General features: G+C 41.1%; 2 protein-coding genes across 3 annotated transcripts in view; one reads left to right on the top strand and one right to left on the bottom strand.

Annotated features, from left to right (window-relative positions):
- Positions 1-2,421: 2,421 nt before the first annotated feature.
- On the top strand, positions 2,422-14,193 carry LOC124150247 (polypeptide N-acetylgalactosaminyltransferase 5-like). 2 transcript variants are annotated; one of them, XM_048390709.1, is made up of 11 exons: positions 2,422-3,474; positions 4,235-4,379; positions 4,773-4,939; positions 5,719-5,883; positions 7,720-7,933; positions 8,372-8,489; positions 8,884-9,069; positions 10,717-10,845; positions 11,483-11,572; positions 13,330-13,455; positions 13,996-14,193. In XM_048390709.1, exons 1-11 carry the CDS (start codon positions 2,943-2,945, stop codon positions 14,134-14,136), a joined length of 2,013 nt encoding a protein of 670 aa, XP_048246666.1. In that variant the 5' UTR covers positions 2,422-2,942; the 3' UTR covers positions 14,137-14,193. The 2 variants fall into 2 exon arrangements, with proteins under 2 accessions (XP_048246666.1, XP_048246667.1); XM_048390710.1 differs by lacking the exon at positions 13,330-13,455.
- A 2,612-nt stretch (positions 14,194-16,805) lies between these two features.
- Positions 16,806-22,677, bottom strand: part of LOC124150252 — a 33,347-nt gene continuing 27,475 nt past the window's right edge. The window contains exons 7-11 of the mRNA XM_048391111.1: positions 21,996-22,224; positions 20,289-20,432; positions 18,334-19,170; positions 17,397-17,447; positions 16,806-16,986 (exon numbers count right to left, since the gene is read on the bottom strand). Coding sequence (XP_048247068.1) covers positions 16,838-16,986; positions 17,397-17,447; positions 18,334-19,170; positions 20,289-20,432; positions 21,996-22,224 — 1,410 coding nt within the window. The 3' untranslated portion in view covers positions 16,806-16,837. The remainder of the gene's footprint in view (positions 16,987-17,396; positions 17,448-18,333; positions 19,171-20,288; positions 20,433-21,995; positions 22,225-22,677) is intronic.

The following is a 22,677-nucleotide window of genomic DNA, read 5'->3' as shown; positions in this document are numbered from 1 at the left end:
CAAATGTGAACACGATCCATCAGGGTTGTGGTGAACACCAGTCTGCATCCACTGCCGTCGCTAAGAACACTCTCTGGAAGTATGTAACACGTGCACTGTTCAATTGCCATGTCACATGTTATCGACAACAAGCCATCTGAAATAGAAATCCGTGCTCTGTTCGAAGACTCCTTGTAAGATCAGACATGTGCTACAAACGCTAACAAGACCCTCCAGGTTGCATCTAAAAAAACAAAGATATATATTTTCAGGACGCTCCCCTAAACATCCAATAAAAGAAGTGGTTCTGGTTGACCATTCATCTACTCAAGGTATACTGAAGAAGAACATGTCAATGGGTCCATCACATCGTCATAGAAAATGGGAAAGGAAATAATTTATGTTGACGTTTTGCTTCGATTCCATAAAGGAGCTTGATCCAAACTCCACAGATTTATTGACCGTGTCCCCAACATCTCAGTCGAGTAGATGATGCATGCTTCCACACATGTGTCCATGTCTTACCTTGGTAAGGCAGTTATATCAATAGAAATAAGCACACTTGGTACAGGTCACTTCAAGCTGAGGTTTATACTCTTGACCCAGGTCCTGTGGCGAACCGGCATTGTAACCTACGATGATAGGTTTCTGACGTGCAAGTCGGGAAGAAATTTTACCAAATTCCCTCATTGATAGTTCATTTTAGCATATGATCCTGTTTCATTAAAACATATTTTCTATAGTTCATAACACGGTGTGTCCTTATGGACGAGTGAGTTGACACACGTGTGAACAGTCCTTACCCCTGTTGGGGTCAATGTGGATTGAATGCTAAAATTCACTGATGATAATGGCACTAACACACACACAAGTATGCAAGGTACAGTACGGATCTCAACGTTCTTTCCTTGTATTTCACTTTAGATCACCTCAGGGGTGGTCGGATAGCCTAGTGGTTAAAGCGTTCGCTCGTCACGCCGAAGACCCCGGTTCGATTCCCGACATTGGTACAACGTGTGGGGCCCATTTCTGGTGTCCCCCGCCGTGATATTGCTGCAATATTGCTAAAAGCGGCGTAAAACCCTATTCATTCACTCACTCACTAGATCACCTCATGGCGCCTGTAATAAAATACATTACAAAACTGGGAAAGGTGAAGTCTACCATGTCAAGCCACATTGAGGGAACTATTGTGAAAAGCACAAAACACACTAACAGTAAACATCAATGTTTTATTGTCACACAATTGTCTTCAAAACATACTCACCGTCCTCGTTGAACTGTTCCTTCTAACTCCCATTCGTGGAATTAGAGGACTATGTACAAGGACAGGTGCAAGAAACATGTTGACATGCATCAATACAGAGTATCATCAATACATGAACTGTAATAAGTGATTATTAAACCAATTTCATATTTACTCTATTTATTGTAAAACAACGATTCAAATTACCTTGATAGTCATTATGTCAACCTGAGAATAAATTGTTATCAATACTGTGTATCTTCTTATTGATGTCGATATGCTTATTTTACAATTTGTTTCATCGACAACTGTTCTTCAGTTGAATAGAAATGAGATGGCTGTGACAATTGTAACTCTTTAAAATTTCCGACGTTGCTGAACCTCTGATTATCAATATGTATCTTGAATTTACCGTTAAAAGAGTATCCCCAAAACGTAGCTATAGTATAAATCAAGAATAGTTAAAAACTTGCTAAATGCCTATAACAAGAACCTAATATCACAGAAAGTTGATCCAATAACAACGAGTGCAATATATGGATCAATGTGTGTAGGTTATGGCTAAATGTAGAAAGGTATTTTGATAATCAAACAGATCCCAGCGGAATTAGGAATGTGATTATAACACAACAATTGGTTCAACATCAGTCCTGAGTCTGCAGATATTTTAAGGTTCTGCAAGTTATATTGAAATTCCTCTTTGTACAATATGTACATATTGATTGGTTATATATACCATTTTTATGTATAAGTCCGCCTCCGTGGTTTAAATGATCGAGCGTCTGCATGGAAAGCGGAAGGTCGGTCCTTCGATCCCCTGGTTCGATCAATGTGCACGTACTCGACGTAAATTCCAATTTAATTCACTGCATTTTCACGTAAATATAATCATCTGAACATTGTTTGCATTCACGAAATTGTCAAAACGATGTTTGTCATGAATACAGTATACACATGATCGTCTACAACATATGTCTTAGATGCGTCTTGCTCCACAGGAAATCACAATAATTTCTCTATACATTGCTATCGCATATTACACTGTCAGCGTGTGTACCATGTGGACAGCCTGCAATGAATTCTGCTTTGCAGAATATACATCATGTCAGCTGACCTTGCCTAAAATCGAAAAATCGTTTTGTGTGGCGACACCTGCAGTATGGACGTCTAGTATTGAGCGATATCATAAAACCAGCCGACATATCCCTGCAGTTGTGAGTGTAATGGAGTGATGTTGTACATTCATACATAGAAGTGCACACGTGTACGTTCTGTTGACCAACGAATGATAACTTTACCGCTTTTGGCATTTGGGATTAAGGCAGTATGGGAAAAATTCAGACATACCTTTGGTAGCACCTTAAACGTTCGAAAACGTCACACACGCGATGTCCATGCTTCCTTTGTTGTACAGGTTGACTCCGTGTGAAGCGGGGCAATGTTGAAGCGAATGGAGTATTGTGCAAAACCGCTTGGATATATTTGGTTATAGTGCAAGGGATCAATTATCGCCGTGAGTATTTTATCACCAGGCTGTGATCACCATAGGTAAGATGTACTACTATCAAAGATCCTTCAGCCACGATGACGTGTAAAGTTGTACATGTCAATCACATGATGATCACACAACCTTCAAATTCATACACTCTGTCAATCCTTTGGTTGGTATGATACATTGACGTTTACGGTCTACATAACTGCATATCGTGTAAATAATATGAAGCGGTACAAGATACGGGTCATTAAGGTATTAGCGTTATGTGTGTTGTTATTATTTCTGTACACAACCAGATCCCTCATACAAACGGCCGATAAACAGTTGACTTTTGCCACTGGGAGGGAGATACCGGGACTCAAACACGGGAATTCTCCAAGGGAGGGGGCTAGCGATAATAACATAAATTCACATTCGGGAATGGATTCAGTTGGAAAGAGTGTAAACAATGAACAACATGTTCCTGTGAGGAGATATATGAATGGCACAGAGATACAACACAAGAAGCAAGGACACATTTCAACACTCGGTGATAGGTACCAGAAGGGTGTAGGAGTAGGAGACGGCCAAAAGGATGTACACACAGCAGTAAGAGACAGCAAGAAGGATGTGCACTCGGGAAAAGCCTTAGAGCAACCTGGCCAACAGACACAGAACACACAGAGTGTGGAGTATTATGTTGAGGAATATGGAGGAGAGGACAGAAATGTAACCTATCCACCGTTTGTGGAGCACAGTCCTGAGAATGGTCCAGGTAAGACAAGGGACATAACTCTTATTTAGCTCTCGCTTGGGGCTTAGCCAAGTGAGATGGCTTGTCATGGCGCAGACATGGGACTGATTCGCTCTATAGGTACAACGTATGAAGCCAATCTCGGTGACCACCGCCGTGATACAGCTTGAATAATTTCATGACATATGGCTACCAGACATATACTGTAAATTCCAGTCCATTCACTTATTTGTAGGGGTAATCTCATTCAAGTGTCCATATTTACATGTATATGCATGTACATGTATATAGTTTATAATTTGTATATTGAAATTACTATGCATTATCATGTCGGTAAACACTCCGCACAGAAGTACTACTCACTGTGAAACAAACATACCGGTGAACCAGGTATAACGTACTCCTTGCGAGTTCTTGACCAAGTCATGTTCTCAACCGGGGAAGAAATAGCCTGGGCTATACCTTCACCGGGAATGGAGTGTCCTAGGTCAGTTCTTCTCCATTCATGGACAGACATCGCTCTCTCCCTACCTGAATTACCGGTTGCAGTAAAGGCTCAGTAAGTGGTAGAAAAGACATTTTGGTACGGCCTTTCTTTTAACGTGAGTGAGTGAGTGAGTTTGATTTTACGCCGCACTTAGCAATATTCCAGCAATATGACGGCGGGGGACACCAGAAATGAGCTTCACACATTGTACCCATGTTCGGCGTGACGATCTTGTAACGAATATGATCATGAATATATCCAAAAGCTTACATTTCAGTTAATTTGTCATACTAGGTGAATGGGGTAATAGTAACACATACAAACCCACAAGAGATGAAGTGCTGCAATGGCAAGAGGGCGAGAAGAGAAATAGCTTTAACCAGTTGGTGAGCGACCAGATATCTGTACATCGGCGCCTACCAGATAGCAGACTTGACGAGTAGGTGTATTAGACATGTCACTTTATTGCACATTTTAACGTCTGGGACTTTCCCCAGTAGATATAGCCAGCATTTATGTATTCCATTTATACTTAACCAGAAGTTGTCATATCACGCCTCACGACCAGTCAACAGTCTGAAACATTATTATTTTTTCAAGAATGTTTATGGACCATTTAGATTTGTCAATAAATCCCCACCCCATCCCCTTCTGAATCTCATTCATTTATATGCCCTTTTTAATTAAACGTTTTATGCAATGATTGAACATGTACCATTTGTTTCCATTGCCGACCACAAGGGTTAATGACAACACTGACTTTCAGATAGTAAAGCCATCCCTTTATCACATATATTAAATTATTACCTTGGTGTTTTTTTATTCTGTCCAGATGCAAGTCACGTGTGTATCCAGCCGATCTACCTCCAGCTAGTGTCATCATCTGTTTCCATAACGAGGCTTGGTCCACACTCCTCAGATCTGTCCACAGTGTCCTTGACCGATCTCCTGCACATCTCATAAGGGAGATAATTCTCGTTGATGATGCATCTACTCAAGGTAAAACAACCTTCGAAACTCGAGACAGTTTCATATAATAAGAAAAGCGAAAATATTGTAACGTAGAAACGTTTCTCATATGCTCTTTCTCAATGGACCGCCTCCGTGGTCTAGTGGTTGAGCGTCTGCCCGGAGAGCGGAAGGTCCGGGGTTCGATCCCCGACCGCGTCATACCAAAAGACGTTAAAAGATGGTACTTGTTGTTACCCTGTCTGGCGCTCGGCATTAAGGGGCTATAACAAGGACTGGTCAGCTCGGAGTCAGTATACTGTGTCTGAGTGGGGTATTCATGTTAAACTGCGGCATGGTATCTCAGTGAGCTAGCACTATAAATCGGCATCGGTCCGGACTAGTACAAGCAGCCACACAAACACACACACGTACATGCACGTCGCTATATAAGTGCAATAATCTTGGACGCGACGTTAAACGCCATTTCACCTCACCTCTTTCTCAATGTGTACATGCAACATTAACTACATTAACTTTGATGCGTCCATGGTGATGAGATTTGCTATCATTATTGATAGTTACGGCTGGGAGGAGGCAGTGTTTAGAAAACAGCCATTCTTAAAACAAATATGTAAAACAGGAAACAAGACAATGTTCAATATCATCAAGTCGTGCAATTGGATATGATATATTTCCTTCGTCCTTAAAAATTCAAGTTGTCCCACTGTACACAAATAGCTTGATGCAATTCAACCCTGGCATAAATTCACATCTACGTTCCAACATGGTCAATGAAATGCTACTCCTTACATGGCTATTTTCCTCAGACCATCTCATGGCACCTTTGACAAAGTACATGTCAAAACTTGGCAAGGTGAAGATTGTCAGACACCGGAAGCAGCAGGGTCTAATCAGAGCGAGGCTGACTGGATATGAAGTGGCTGCTGGACCTGTGCTGGTGTTCCTCGACTCCCACATCGAGTGTTTCCCAGGTACATTGTTCAACATGCTATGACCTTGGGGTCGGGTATACCTTCCACTTTGATATTTCTGAATCTTGATTGGGTTTACATTTGGTAAACTGTCATGTGTAATGTGACAGGTATGGTAACAGGAAAGGGGCTTTTAACATCTCCACCTTCACGATGATTGAACTTAACATGACCTGCGCGCGTGCTTGCGTGCATGTGTGTGTGCCTGTCTGTTTTTGTAATTGAAAATAGTTTGTTGGGTGTTGTGGGTCTCTAGTTCCGCCTTTGACAATATTTCAGTTATATCACAGAGCGTGATGAAGGGCCTAGACATCCATCACTTTGGTGAAACCCTGAATCAGTGTGGCAATTTTATCAATCGCCGATCATAATGAGGACGAATGTAGGATTCATAGCCACGATGTTCTGGCATTGTAACGGCATATTTCGTATACAGAATCAGATCAAATATGACATTGACAACCAGTTGTGACAGATTCATCTACTATCTCTAAAACCACCAGTCGTAAGAAGAACAATGTAATATAAGAGTTCAGGTTCCAAAGCCTTCTCTTTAGAACTAACGCACCCAAGGAAGCTGACATATAGAAACATACATTGATTTCTAACCAAGGAGTGCAACATGCTATTTGAAGAACTTCTATCTCTTATTAATATTTTCAACATTTTCTCCAATAAGGTTGTTTGTCAGTTGTTTAACAGTGCCCTCAGCAATAGTCCAGCCATACCAAGGAGTGCAACATGCTATTTGAAGAACTTCTATTTCTTATTGATATTTTTAACATTTTCTCCAATTAGGTTGTTAAGCGCTGCTCTCAGCAATATTCCAGCCATATCAAGGAGTGCAACATGCTATTTGAAGAACTTCTATTTCTTATTAATATTTTTAACATTTTCTCCAATTAGGTTGTTAAGCGCTGCTCTCAGCAATATTCCAGCCATATCAAGGAGTGCAACATGCTATTTGAAGAACTTCTATTTCTTATTGATATTTTTAACGTTTTCTCCAATTAGGTTGTTAAGCGCTGCTCTCAGCAATATTCCAGCCATATCAAGGAGTGCAACATGCTATTTGAAGAACTTCTATTTCTTATTAATATTTTTAACATTTTCTCCAATTAGGTTGTTAAGCGCTGCTCTCAGCAATATTCCAGCCATATCAAGGAGTGCAACATGCTATATGAAGAACTTCTATTTCTTATTAATATTTTTAACATTTTCTCCAATTAGGTTGTTAAGCGCTGCTCTCAGCAATATTCCAGCCATATCAAGGAGTGCAACATGCTATTTGAAGAACTTCTATTTCTTATTAATATTTTTAACATTTTCTCCAATAAGGTTGTTTGTCAGTTGTTAAACGTTGCTCTCAGCAAATCCCAGCCATACCAAGGAGTGCAAAGTGCTATTTGAAGAACTTCTATTTCTTATTGATATTTTTAACATTTTCTCCAATAAGGTTGTTTGTCAGTTGTTTCACGCTGCTCTTAGCAATATTCCAGCCATACCAAGGAGTGCAAAGTGCTATTTGAAGAACTTCTATTTCTTATTTATATTTTTAACATTTTCTCCAATTAGGTTGTTAAGCGCTGCTCTCAGCAATATTCCAGCCATGCCGGAGGTCTGGAACACACAAACGCGTAAATGGTATTATGATCAGCGAACCTGGTCATTTGGGATCGAAGACATGTGATCAATGCAACCAAGTCCCCGACACTGATCATCCGTGACTCGTTAACACACATAGGTAGCTGGGACACATTTAACCCGGATTCACTTGGGGACATCAGCTCCTTCGTTTGTACTAATTAAATAAAGCATCCTTCATCCTGTTTTCAGGTTGGTTAGAACCACTGCTGGACCGAATTCGGAAAGATCCTAGGAACGTTCCCTTCCCTAAAATAGACATGATCCACCCTGGAAATTTCGGTACAGGAATAGGAACTACCATTCGACAGTTTGGAGTCTTTGACTGGAAGATGCTTTTCTTCAACTGGGGCAACATTAGCAAGGAGCGAAAAGGTAGACTGAAAACGCCTGCTGATCCAATAAGGTGATTGTCCCGTAATCTGTATTTGTTTATGTATACAATATATAGATGAATGAGTAAAACGAGTCCCCGTTAGTCAGGAAAGCAGGTTTACTGATTGGAACCTAATTCATGCCTGTGCTATTACACCTGTTTTTCAGGTGATATACTGAAGGTTTGCACCGTATCAGTGCTCGTGGTCTTCAAGTGGTAAAGGCTTTGCATCCAACTTTAGGATATAACTGGAATATTGTTCAAAGTAGCGTTTAACGCAACTCATATAATCAATTGTTATGTGTCATATTACACCCGTTTACACTTCTGATTGTATACGTTCATGCTTGTTTGGGTAGATTCTGATTCTGAACGTAATATGTTGTTATGTAGTCATGTATGTATATATGATGATTTGTGTCCATAATATACATGTGTTATGTATGGCTGTGTATTCTTGGTTTGCAGATCCCCTACAATGCCTGGTGGGTTGTTTGCTATAGACAAACAGTGGTTCACAACTCTGGGAACGTATGACCCGGGACTCTTGTACTGGGGTGGAGAAAACATGGAACTCTCTTTCAAAGTAAGCTATTGTTAGCTCTAGTTTGATATTAGTGTGGAAAAACACACTTTAAAAATAATTTAATTTTAATCATAATTAATATTAATTGCGAGTAAAGGAAAACAACAACTGAACTTAATATTATTTGACAAGACTTATCTTTATTGCAAATATCTTCAAAGGTATCCACAGGAGGCCTGAATAAGTGGATATAGTTAGATGGGTCTTTGCCAGACTTGACTATGCACAGGCCGCCTTCATGTAGCTAAATGTTACTGACTGGTGTGTAAGAAGACTTTCACTGTCACACTATCACTTATTGCAGGTGTGGTGTTGATGAAGACTTTCACTGTCACACTATCACTTATTGCAGCCGTGGTGTGTAAGAATACTAGCTCAGTATTACTTATTGCAGGTGTGGATGTGTAATGGTTCACTGGAGCTGCTGCCTTGTTCTCATGTGGGTCACGTGTTCCGCTATACAAATCCTGTGAAGTGGAAGGGAGGCGGGGATCCCATATTGGCCAACTCCATGAGAGTTGCAGAAGTGTGGCTCGATGAGTACAAGTACTTGTTCTACGAGCAGACTTCACTGCTCCAGGTGAAACATTTCGATAATACAATTATTGCCAAATACTAGCAGCTCCTCTCTGTTTTGTTCTGTGTCAGAATCAAATCTTTCTGTGTGAGAGTACCTTAATTACTGAGTGGCAATACCTTACTGGGTGACAACACCTTACTGAGTAGCAATACCTTACTGAGTGACAATACATTACTGAGTGACAATGCCTTATTGCGTGACAATACCTTACTGAGTAGCAATACCATACTTAGTGACAATACCTTACTGAGTAGCAATACCTTACTCAGTGACAATACCTTGCTGAGTAGCAATACCTTACTGAGTAGCAATACCTTCCTGAGTAGCAATACCTTAGAGAGTGACAATACCTAACTGAGTAGCAATACCTTACTGAGTGGCAATACCTTACTGAGAAGCAACACCTTACTGAGTGACAATACCTTACTGAGTGGCAACACCTTACTGAGTGACAATACCTTACTGAGAAGCAATACCTTACTGAGTGACAATACCTTACTGAGTGACAGTACCTTACTGAGTGACAATACCTTACTGAGTAGCAATACCTTACTGAGTGACAATATCTTACCGAGTGACAACACCTTACTGAGTGACAATACCTTACTGAGTGACAATACCTTACTGAGAAGCAATACCTTACTGAGTGACAATACCTTACTGAGTGACAATACCTTACTGAGTAGCAATACCTTACTGAGTGACAGTACCTTACTGAGAAGCAATACCTTACTGAGTGACAATACCTTACTGAGTGACAGTACCTTACTGAGAAGCAATACCTTACTGAGTGACAATATCTTACCGAGTGACAACACCTTACCGAGTGACAACACCTTACTGAGTGACAATACCTTACTGAGTGACAATACCTTACTGAGTAGCAACATCTTACTAAGTGACAATACCTTACTGAGTGACAATACTTTACTGAGTGACAATACTATACTAAGTAGCAACACCTTACTGAGTGACAGCACCTAACTGAGTGACAATACCTTAATGAGTGACAATACCTTACTGAGTAGCAACATCTTACTAAGTGACAATACCTTACTGAGTGACAATACTTTACTGAGTGACAATACCATACTAAGTAGCAACACCTTACTGAGTGACAGCACCTTACTGAGTGACAATACCTTACTGAGTGACAATACCTTACTCGGAGTAAGTATACTGTATCTATTTATGTTAAACTGTGGCATGGTATCTCAGTGGGCTTGCACTGTTATTCGACATCAGTCCGATGTAGTACAAGCAGCCATGCACACACACACACGTGTACGCGACGTTAAACCCCATTTCACCGCTCCTCACCTTACTGATTAACAATATCTTACTGACTGACAACACCTTAATGAATGACACATAATAAAATCATATGCAGTAGAGTACATACGGAGTGTTACTTCAGATTTAATGCAATAGTCAACATGGTTGTGAATCTCAGTGTGAAGCGTTATCGACTTTAGTGCACCAAATCGACAAAACTTTGTGAATGCTTTGGCGGTTGAACAAGGACTGGGGCCTTTGGAAACAAAGTTAAACTGGGAAGTAGATAGGATAATGTATGTTTGGAATAACTAGTAACTGACTTAGTATGTAAACGTTCTTTAACTGGAGGAAACTGGTCGTGTTTTGCAGGGCGTTAACTTCGGTGAAGTTAACGACAGGAAGAAACTTCGGGAAAGTCTTCATTGTCATAACTTCCGCTGGTACATTGAGAACGTTTTCCCTGAGTGTGTTATTGTCCCAGCCTTGAATGCGGGAGAGGTGAGAAAATATACCTTGTTCTTTAACCTTTAGTTTCTTCTGTGTATAGAATGAAAAAAATGTCATACACATTGGAAAAATACAGTAACTTCAATATGTTGTTGTACGTATTTCTCTCTGATTTGACTGTCATATATATGAGCATCCTAGCACTTCTTTGTTTTTATGAAAACTCCGGGAGCAGGGAAATAAAATGAAATTTATCTGCAGAAGAAAGACCTAACCCAACAATGACATTTCAATCCAGATCAGTTTGAGCACAGTTCAGACGGAACGCACCTGTATATTATTGGTTTTAACTTGGGCATTAAGTATTTTATGCAGTACATGTAATGTCATACACTGTCAAAATGTTTCTGGAATAGCTAAGAACATAATGAAGAAAAGTTGATAACATTGTGTCCTCTAAATATGAAAGCAAAGACAATTAAAATATATTATCCGAACCGTCGCCTCCACACTACTGTGTGTGATGCCCGTGCCATGAACGGGAAATAAGAAGAAATTACAAATATTTATCACATTCAAAATATTGCAAGACAATGTAATAAATCCCGGTTTTTACACATGAATCAGTTACTTTGTTGAAGATAGAAAATAGCGAAAGATATATTAAACTAACAGTCTCGTTCCCCAGATTCGCAGCGTGTCAAGTCCCACTCTGTGTCTGGATGCTGGAACCAATGCACCGAGTCTGTACCCTTGTCACGGTGCTGGTGGTAATCAGGTTTGTGAATTAATTACTTAAAGGGTGAGTGAGGGAGTGTGGTTTGATATGTGGCAACACAGCAATAGGGCGACATCAGAACGGGTGTCGGGATGCTGGAACAATGTACCGAATCTTTACCCTTGTCACGGTGCTGGTGGTAATCAGGTTTGTGAATTAATTACTTAAAGGGTGAGTGAGGGAGTGTGGTTTGATATGTGGCAACACAGCAATAGGGCGACATCAGAACGGGTGTCTGGATGCTGGAACAAAGTACCGAATCTTTACCCTTGTCACGGTGCTGGTGGTAATCAGGTTTGTGAATTTATTACTGACAGGATGAGTGAGGGAGTGTGGTTTCATATGTGGCAACACAGCAATAGAGCGACATCAGAACGGGTGTCTGGGCGCTGGAACAATGTATCGAGTCTTTACCCTTGTCACGGTGCTGGTGGTAAAGAGGTTTGTGAATTTATTACTGACAGGATGAGTGAGTCAGTGTGGTTTCATATGTGGCAACACCACCACGGGGCAACATCAGAAACGGATGTTACACATTGTACCATGTGGGGAATCTAACCCGGACCTTTGGCGTGACGAGCAAACACTTCAACCACTTGCCCACCCCAGTGCTTTCGCTGGGTGAAGAGACACGTAGGGGGTACATCCTCGCACGTGAAGGTTCGCTTCGTCTTATTTCTTGTGATCAGACCATGACCCCGCTAAGGTCACGTACGGAAGGTCACACTGGAACATTTTCATCCTGTAAAATCACGAGATGTCATCAAGATCGTTTCTTTTCGTGAAAATGGTATATCTAGCATTTAGTGTTGTTTTCTGTGCACCTAATTGCCACGTGGAAATTTGATACATCGCATGATTTTACGTTCCCTATATCATTGGTAACGAAATGTAGACACACCAATTTCGGGAACATAAACGTCCTCCCAGATAACATTGCCAAATAACTACCTACTACTCTCAGTTCATAAGACGAAACTGGTTAAGGTATCAAGACTGTTCGGTATGCAGAATAATCTAGTTGAGATTTAAACTAAAACAAATATATTGCAATTGGCTTCGGCACCAAATTCACAGAGACACACAGGAAATCACTCACCGCCCTAACAATTTAATATTCTTTTAATATTGTAATAAAATATGGAATGCACGCTCAAGTAGTAGAAAACATAAAACAAGATCATATAAGGTGCAGCCATATTCCATTGATGACATCACAGTGATATGACGTCATGCCACAACGTTCCGAAAAGGCGACTGTGTACTTTGAAGAACGTTGCGGCACTACTCGCGGCTTCTTTTGCCCTAAGCAATACGCGACCTGTCGTAAAGAGGAAATTAAATAACTTTCTATTTGAAAACACTGTGTCTATGGAAAGGTGACGATTAGTGTATGTTCTACGCTACATCTCTACAACTTGGCAACATACTGACTTTACATTATATGTCGACCCGTGAAGATCCGGGGTAGAATAGGTCTTCAGGAACCCATGCTTGCCGTTAAAGGTGACTATGCTTGTCGTAAAAGGCGACTTACGGAATCGGGTGGTCAGGCTCGCTGACTTGGTTGATGCATGTCATCTGTCCCAATTGCGTGGATCGATGCTCATGATGTCAATCACTGGATTGTCTGGCCCAGACTCGATTATTTACAGACCGCCGTCATATAGCTGGAATATTGCTGAGTGCGGCGTAAAAGCAACAAACCAACCAACCAACATTATGTCGTTATACAAACGTCCTCGTGTTCTCTGCAGTACTGGCAGCTGCTACCTTCGGGAATCATGTGGCATTCAAATACCCACAGCTTGTGTGTGAAGGAAGGGGAGCTAACCTATGCCCAGTGCTGGGGAAACATGGCGGGCAACTGGACTTATACCGAGGTGTGTTCTTGGTTTTTTTTCGAATTTGTAAACCATTTGTCCATGACAATAGCTCGACCTGACGGTAGATATAGAGTACTTTAGAGTATAGTTTATTTACAGACCACTGTCATACATTTGGAACATGCCTGAGTGCGGCATCGAACAACTAACACAGAAACAACAAACTTTTAATATATCACCCCAATCGTCTCTGTCTAAACACAAATGTGTTACCGTCTAGGATTATTGCTGTTGCACCGAAAACGGGATGGCGTCATGTCAACTGGAACAAACAGTACCTATTCTGGCCATTGCAACATATGTTAAACAGGTTGTTGGCAATGTAAAAATAGGAATCATTAAGCGTTTGCAGCTGCTCGGTCTGCGTCAAAGTATGCATGTGAGTATTGCAAGTGCTAATTGCTCGCATGCTAGGCAAAACATAGCAAGACATGTGTAAATGTAGAAGCTCTTCACGTCACCAACACGTCAGAAATAAAACAGTTCCTATAACCACGCTCATTAAGTGGGACAACGTATTCATATTATACCTTTCAGGAGAAGAGCCTTCAGCTGGGAACAACAGACACATGTCTTACACTTGGAGCGAATACAACCCTTGTGATGGGTCCATGCAACAGGGATGCGAATCAAAGATGGATATTTGAGAAGAGTAAATTTAAGCAACATAAAACATAGCAATTTTCGACAATGTCTTAAATGTATGAGTTTTGATAAAATGTTTGTAAATAGTCATTTCCGCTCATAATTTGAATCTGTCTTGTAAAGAAGGATGAAAATAAAAGCGACTAAATCCTTTCCATAACACAAGTTCAATGGACGATTCCATGTGTTTGTGATGAGTACCGCCTATTAAGCAGGATACGCAGACCTGGTATCATCACTATTTCATAGTGCCTCATAAACGCATGCTTACGATAAAGTCGGAATCATAAAGTGGACTGTGCCTCTGGCACTGAACTCTTTCTGCTATCGTTACAGCAAGATGCTTACCCTTTTTGCGATCATATGTGATCCATTTAGATAATTTACACTCTTTTGCCTTGTACGCCAAAGGAATCTATTTCGGCAGATAATCCAGACCGATTATTCTCTGGTGTTGACGTTCTATATATTAGATTGTGGAAAGGACCCTGTCACTTTTATTATTGTTCTACCAGTGTTGTAGATTACCCGACACATCAGTACGCTACCACCACCAAATATGTCGACCTCCCATTAGCATTGTGGCAAAACGTTCATGGCGACGTCGGTACACACTGATCCCCTTTCAGCCATCACAGAAGCCACGCATTGGTCTTATCTTTTTTATGTCGAATGCCGCCCTAAAGACGGCCTCTTCAGTTCCTGTCTCATTTTGTTGGTAAATTCTTAGGACACATTATTTATATCCCCATTATCAAGTAGTCGTCTCCTAATATACCAGTGAGTGCGTGAGTTAATGCGCCATTTAAAGTAAACTGTTACATTTCAGCAATATCACGAAGGGAAACTGGCTCAACACATTGTGGGGAAACGTGGTGTAACGAGCGAACGCCTTACCCACTACCCACCTTAGAACTCCTACGACCATACTCACTCACTCAACTACATCCATAGGAGACCCGTGAAGATTCCGGGGTAGAATAGGTCTTCAGGAACCCATCCTTGCCGTAAAAGGTGACTATGCTTGTCGTAAAAGGCGACTAACGGGATCGGGTGGTCAGGCTTGCTGACTTGGTTGATGCATGTCATCGATCCCAATTGCGTGGATCGATGCTCATGATATTAATCACTGGATTGTCTGGTCCAGACTCGATTATTTACAGACCGCCGTCATATAGCTGGAATATTGCTGAGTGCGGCGTTAAACAACAAACCAACCAACCAACATCAATAGGATAAAGAGGATTAAAACTATATACCGGGTAAGCGAGTGAATATTGTTAAACGCCACAGTCGGCAGTATTCCAATTATATCAAATACTAACTGGTGACCGAAAGCATGAGCAACAATGCACGCCATCGGACAACATAAACTCATCCGAGTTCCTGCCGATCCTCATAGCTCCATTACGACATATATGGACGCCAGTTTCGCGGTCATGAGACTAGCCTTTCGTCCAATAGACAAACCGTACATCTTTTTAGCTCAGCATCAAATGGTGTGGGCCTGTTGACACGCACATCCCTGCATGTGGGTTAATACATGCAGGTGCGCTTCTGTAAGGTAATCGTGCTTGCAGGGCAGAAGGTTCGTTTACGTGCGCTTCAGTTGTTTGCATTTTGCACGTCTCCTCGACTTCAAAAGGTAGCATATCATAAATATATATTACAACAATTAGAAGAAATAGTACAAAATAGCCCCTTGGTCAGTGGTACAAAAGCATGTGTACGTTAGTGTACAGTTTACAAATACAGTTTCTCAATACATCAGGGGCGGTGGGGTAGCCTTGTGGTTAAAGCGTCGGCTCGTCACGCCGAAGACCCGGGTTCGATTCCCCAAATGTTTAAAGCCCATTTTCCGATGTCCTCCGCCGTGATAATGCTGGAATATAGCCAAAAGCGGCGTAAACCCAAACTCACTCACTCAATACTCGAAAGGTTACATGAAATTCAGTTATTCAAACATTACAAAGACAAATCAGTTCTAAGTTATCTAACACAGTTCAAACAGTCGTAACGCATTTATTCCATACTAAACTACAAATGAACTAAATTCAAAAGTCAACGTTAGAAAATGATCAGGGTCGATTATCTGCTTCACTGGATGGAAAAGCAAAAGAGTTATGAAATTTTATGCATGAATCACTGAAAATCAGTGATGACACCAGGTGTTCGCGAAAAGAGCAAGCATGTTCTGCTATATCGGAAGAACCCGCCACGCACACAATGTGCATACAAAGTAGTGTTTGTATTTATAAGTGTAAAACATGTCTAAATGAGTTGAAAAGGGTTCTGTTAGCACTGAGCTGTATGTACTGTTAGAACTGAGCTGTATGTAATGTCAGAACTGAGCTGTATGTACTGTTAGAACGGAGCTGTATGTACTGTCAGAACTGAGCTGTATGTATTTTCAGAACTGAACTGTATGTTTTGTCAGAACTGAACTGTATGTACTGTCAGAACTGAACTGTATGTACTGTTAGATCTGAACTGTATGTACTGTTTGGTCTGAACTGAATGTATTGTCAGAATTGAACTGTTTGTTTTGTAAGAACTAAGCTGTTTGAACTTTGAGCTTAGCTGTATGTCATGTTTGTAGAGCCATCAGCCTGTCTCAGTAAGAGAGTCCACCAAGTTAAAAATGGATAATATACAATTGCAGAAAGGCATATGTTGTGGTAAAGTGGCCGATGGACTAATATAACGAAAAAACAGAACAATGACTGTATAACATTTATTGCCCCTCTGTTCCACATGCAACAAGTGTGTATTCTTCAGAAACTGCCATGTCCATTTCTCTGTCACGGGAGACACTCGATGCACTTGGTCGCTTAAAGATCGGTATGCCCAGAGACAGTAGACTTCCTATCACAAGTGCGCTTCCTGAAACAGTTATATATCTGGGTTACCTACTAATATTTACATATAAGCTCCTGTTTGGAAATATATTACCACACACATTGCATTGCGAATAGTGCGAATAAGTGTAAAGTTCATTAACATCATTATCATTACCTCAGTTCTGTGAAGGGGGTAGATTCCTATCACAAGTGGATTACGTGAATAATCCACTGGATGTGGTAACTCACTAATATTTCAAGAAACTCCAAGTTTGCAACTACATTAAAGTAGACATGCTTATTATAGTTCATGTAACATTCAGTGTAGGTGATAATGATAACATCACCATCTCATTCACATAATGTTCAAACATAATTTTTACAACATTGCAAGAGTTTTCTGATGGTGTCTTTGATAGTCAAATTTAAAACATCAAAATTCATAGTTCTTACCAGAGCAAGCAAAGCTAACATCGTAGCTCCCCGAAACGTCCATGATGAACCCTGTGAACAACAAACCAAAACACAATGAAACGAATTCGTCTTCATTAAAGGAACGTATACGGTGTTCCCAAGTTCAATGGTATTTGAAGGGACTAACCATTTGAAGGGAGTGGGGCAGAGAGTTGCAAACTATAATTTGATGATTAATTAGGCTTTATCCGAAGCAAAATGTTCGCTGGACGTGCTAGGTGTCCTGAGAGCTAGAAGTTGTGAACTTGAACGACTCCCTTAAGCCTCTGTTAACCTGCCCGGGGCCACCATGTTACTACATGATATGCGGCAGCAGAGGAGTCGGAATAGTGCAAGTCACATATGTAACGTTGAGTGCTATGACGGCCGTTATAAGACGGGTAACTGATTCTTATATTAACTATTATTTGAAGGCAAAAGCAAACAAACAATTTGAACAGATAGAAAGGCTCACGACTGTCACTAGGTTGTGTTGTCATGTGATAGCCAGGTGCAAGAAAACCAGTTCCAATGTTGAAACCTGTCAGTGTTCGCCATTGTCCTATGGGCCATTATGATATTGTCCTTAAAACGAACACCCCTTGAAACTGAAACAGGGTCCTCGACCTTGTTAATTCGCTCCTCAATTGCGTGGATGGATGCTCATGATGATATTAATCACGAGAGTAACTGGTCCAGATTCGATTATTTACAGACCGCCGTCAAAAAGCTGAAATATTGCTGAGTGTGGCGTTAAATAACAAACCAACCAACCTCCCTCACTCATTAACGCACTTGTCATAATGTATTCTTCATTTAACAACTATCGTCTTATCGTAATAAGTGACAATACATGGACATATAATGAGACAGTGTTGTACTCCATAGGAAAATTCAATCATCATGCAACGCTGATGCAAGTTTGTATGTTACTTACCTGCAAACGGAGGTCCGAGAAGTAATCCAAAGCCACCAATGAAATTAACCATTCCGTATCCAGTCGCCAGTTGTTTCACGCCTACCAGATCAACAACAATTGGGTTTAAAAAGGCCATGGGCCCACCACTGTAGATGCCATAGATACTACAGAACAGGAGCTGCAGTGTGAACGAACTGGCAAGAAGGGGACATATCATTATCAGGACACCCGCTACACCCAGCATACCTGTATGTAGCATGAAGACTCCTATTGCTGGATCGTTACCAGCAAACCCTGCCAACACACCAGCTATGATACTAGTAATCCCCATAGCTGTGTACAACATGGCGGAATTTTGTTGGCTTGTTCCTTTGGATTCCACAAAATTAGGTAGATGTACATATATAATAGATTCTCCAAATCCCCATAAAGTGTAGGAAAGGACATATAGCATAAAGCTAACATTAGACAAAACTGTCCTCATTTCACTGACTGTCGAACGTAAACGTTGCAGACAACTGGTTCTGACTTCTGGTTGTGCTTCTACTTCTTCATCCACAAGATTACAGGTCGAGTCTCCCGGTGTCTCTCTTGTCTTTGTTCCTGCTTGTTGCTCATGTGCTGAGGGTCTGAACATCAAACCACACACACATGTGTTAGCTCCTATGGCGCCCAGTATGAGAAAGGTCCCACTGAGACCGAACGTATCAAGCAACCATCTCACTAACGGAGCACCTATAAACATCCCTGCGCCTCCTCCGGACATCTGTAGCCCCGAGGCAAGAGGGAGGTATTTGTGGAAATAGTGACCAGTAATAACAGTCGCTGATGTCTCAAGGAACCCGATTCCTAGACCTGGAAAAATTACACCAATATTAATTGCAACAATAACAACAATAATCATAACAATAATAATGATAGACACAGAGGTCCATCCATGATACGACCCGGAATATGTAGAGGGCGTCATGGAAAATGATAAATAGAAAATTCTTTGGAATAGGCCCGTTAAACCTCAGACGTATCCAGGCAAAAACACCTGATCTTGTCCTTTTCGATAAATCCAATGTAAATCATTTATATTATTGAATTTTCTGTCCCTGTTGACAATATTGTGAGTGACAAGATTTAGGAATAACATGGCAAATATGCGGTCCTCACTTTAGAAATGTCACGCTTGCATCCCAAGTACCAAGTTGTCCGACTCCCCATTGTTCTCGGTGCCTTAGGTTTGGTACCACCCAATCTGTTGACTAACATTGGGAAAGTACCCGGGTTTGCTACCAGGAATACAACCCTTCTGACAATCTGGGTAATGCAGAAGGCCGCAGTGTTGGGGAGTCTTCACATTCTCCGAAAAGTTCTGGGTGGGTTTGACTGGGCACCGTTTCCTAGGCTGCGTGTAGAGGGGACAAGGGCCCTGAGCTGATGATGAGTCTAACCAGCCTGAGGATCACCCAAGCCCTCTTTGCTGCATTTTTATTTTAATCTGTACATAATAATACGATCGATCTTATTGTTGACGACATTTAAATGTTGATATGTTTGCAAGTATTTGACGTCAAGCTGAACCACGTCAGACAAGTGCACGTTTCAAGAAAGTGAAGTCATACCTGCACATCAGAGTGTCAAGTATATCATGTCAACACTCTGGTTTCATGCGTAAACAGTTTCAGAGCTGACGACCAATATATGTCATTTTGCCATGTAGGGGCGACACAATCGAAATATCTTTTAGTTTGCGGAAGATTTGTTTACATGTTCTTCTTTCTGTGTATACATATCTGTACCATATTGCCGTTACTTTTCAGTGATCCATTCATAATATTTTTAACCACTATTTTCCCCTTTGCACCAATGGTATCCTTGTTTGTCGGATAATCGGGACTCGATATTCTCTTGCGTTTTATATTCACATATCCAACATATAAATGCAACCAATATATATATAGTCAATAACAGCGACTCCTCACCTGTAATAAATCCATAGGACACAATCACCCCATCTATCGACTTGGCGAAGAAAGCAGCCACCATGCCTACCAGAGTCAGAAGACCTCCAAGAACGGCCGAAATTCGGCACCCCAACACATTCGTTAAAGAGCTGGTCACCGGTGCTGAAAAAGTAGTGGTATTCTGTTAATAAACAATGATAAAATTTGTAGTCCCTACGTGAACTAGTCATGAGAAGCGAGATACATTTCTTGTCAGCGGGTGTCGAGGAACGTGTGGAGGCATTATTTTAATGGGTGGAGGTGGTGGGACTAGTAACGACTAAGCGCTCAAAGCGCTACATTCAAATGTCACTCTGGAAAGCTTTTGGAACAAATGTGTCTTAAGTTTTGCCTGAAATGTTGAGGAAAGTCTTATCTCAAGTGGAGGATCATTCCATAACTTTTGGGCAGACACACTGGAAGTCCATAGCTAGAAAGTCTATACTGAGGAACAGAAAGCAGGTGTTGATTTGCTGATTGAGTTCTTGGTGGATTATGAAGCTGGAGCAAAGTGGAGAGATAAGCTGGAGCCTGGTTGTTGACACACCTGTAAGTCTAAGACAATATTTTGTACATGATCCTTGACTCAACCGGAAGCCAGTTTAGATGCTTGAGGACAGGAGTGATGTGTAAAGTACGTGATGTCCTTGTCACAATCCTGGCTGCTGTGTTCTTCACCAACTGGAGACGGTCTAGCGTTTGCTTTGCAACCCCCCACAACAAGCTGTTTCCTTAGTCTAGCGGAGACAGCACCAAAGACTAAATCAGGTTCTTAGTCGCCTCTGTGGTGTTGTGGTGCCTTGTCTGACCAATGCATCTTAAGTGGAAGTAGCATGATCTGCAAAGCTGGTTAACTTGGGCATCAAGGGTAAGGTTTGAGTCAATGATTATACATAGACTTTTCACTTTGTCCATGAAGTCAATCTGCGATTGTCCATTGGTAATTACTTCGACATTTTTATTTGTCATTGTTGTATAACTAGTTTTAGATCACCAATTAATCATTTATTTCCACTTTATTTTGTTGTTGTTTCATTGCTAGTTTGAAATTCCTAGGCAAATAACCTTTTATATTTTTCTGTTAACATTTCGTTCTACTGAGAGGACTGACACTACAAACTTGCTACACATGTGCACTGTTACGACAACATATGTATTTGATTTCAGATTACCTTCAGGATGCTGAAGTGTACAAGCGCAGTGTGTGTTGCTTAAAAGTAAAAAAAAAGAGGCTTTGAGAAATATCAGAGATATACAATGCTTATACAACAGGAATAAGCGAGCGCTGCAGTGATGCCCAAATTGGACTATAAGACGTGGGTCGTCGTCCTTGATTGAAGAGGTTCCCATTTTCCAGTCAATATGGAAACCCTCGAGAGGGGCACATGTCTCCAATCGTGTACGAGCGTAGTTCCGGAATGTGCACTTATAATGCGCTAGCCTCGATGTAGAGTTTATGTTCAAAGCGCAACATTCAAATGTCACTTTGAATGGCACGACTTGGTCATGAAAGTGATCGGTAAAAAATGTTCAAGTGGAACAGGACAGAATTCCTATGAAGGCTAAGGAGTTAAGTATCGACAAGCCCGGAATCCAGTTATTCTCGAAGATGTTACTATAATATATTCAAATTAACATAATAGCTTATTATTTACTAATACCTCTCTTCCATATTTTAGTACTCACCTGTAAGCATCATCGTCCCATACAAGGTAGACCCCACCCACGATGTCTTGACCACGCCCTCCTGCATATTCTCCAGGAGGGCAGTGTTGACCACACCCGTTGTGTAGTAGAAGATGCCAGAGATGACCACTTGTAGCCAGCTGGTGACCAACACCACCCACGCATACCCTCGGTCAATGTTCTTGTGAACTGCCATCTCCTTATAAATCCGTGGGAATTCGGGGATAAACTAGAACAGCGCAACCATCTTTCCACAAGAGGGGACATACTCGATCGGGTGTTGCCTTGGTGACATCGTATCTCATGGCGTGGATCGTCCTTCATAAAATTAAACACTGTTCTTATAGCTGTCACACCAGCTGCAGGTGTAGTTCGTGACGGGTAGAGCTGACCAAACAAAAGTTAGTTATCACCAGAGTGTAACATCTCGCGAGGAAGAATCGTGACACCTTCCATGAAAAATGCCCAAAGCGGACGCTGTGCAAAGGGGTCGATGATCCAAATCTCAAACTGGCCCTGAAAATACACATTTTCATACATTAGGAAAAAGAAAATATTGTCCAACTTACAAACAATACATTTTACATGGATACAACATTGCCCTTGTTGTGCAGTTTTGTTTACTTAGTTTACAGGTGTATTACATGTGTCTCATTATTGACGCACATGTTACTGCTGAAGA

Source organism: Haliotis rufescens, unplaced genomic scaffold, assembly GCF_023055435.1.
Source record: "Haliotis rufescens isolate VD_foot unplaced genomic scaffold, xgHalRufe1.0.p SCAF_9, whole genome shotgun sequence".
Lineage (NCBI taxonomy): Eukaryota > Metazoa > Mollusca > Gastropoda > Lepetellida > Haliotidae > Haliotis > Haliotis rufescens.
This window is presented reverse-complemented; position numbering and strand designations above follow the sequence as displayed.

What these genes read in the sequence shown, in the direction of transcription:
- LOC124150247 (XM_048390709.1), top strand. Translation starts at nt 2,943, where the DNA reads ATGAAGCGGTACAAGATACGGGTCATTAAGGTATTAGCGTTATGTGTG. An exon ending in ACATGGAACTCTCTTTCAAA is followed by an intron (nt 8,490 to 8,883) that starts GTAAGCTATTGT and finishes TACTTATTGCAG; the next exon opens with GTGTGGATGTGTAATGGTTC. An exon ending in ACGGTGCTGGTGGTAATCAG is followed by an intron (nt 11,573 to 13,329) that starts GTTTGTGAATTA and finishes TGTTCTCTGCAG; the next exon opens with TACTGGCAGCTGCTACCTTC.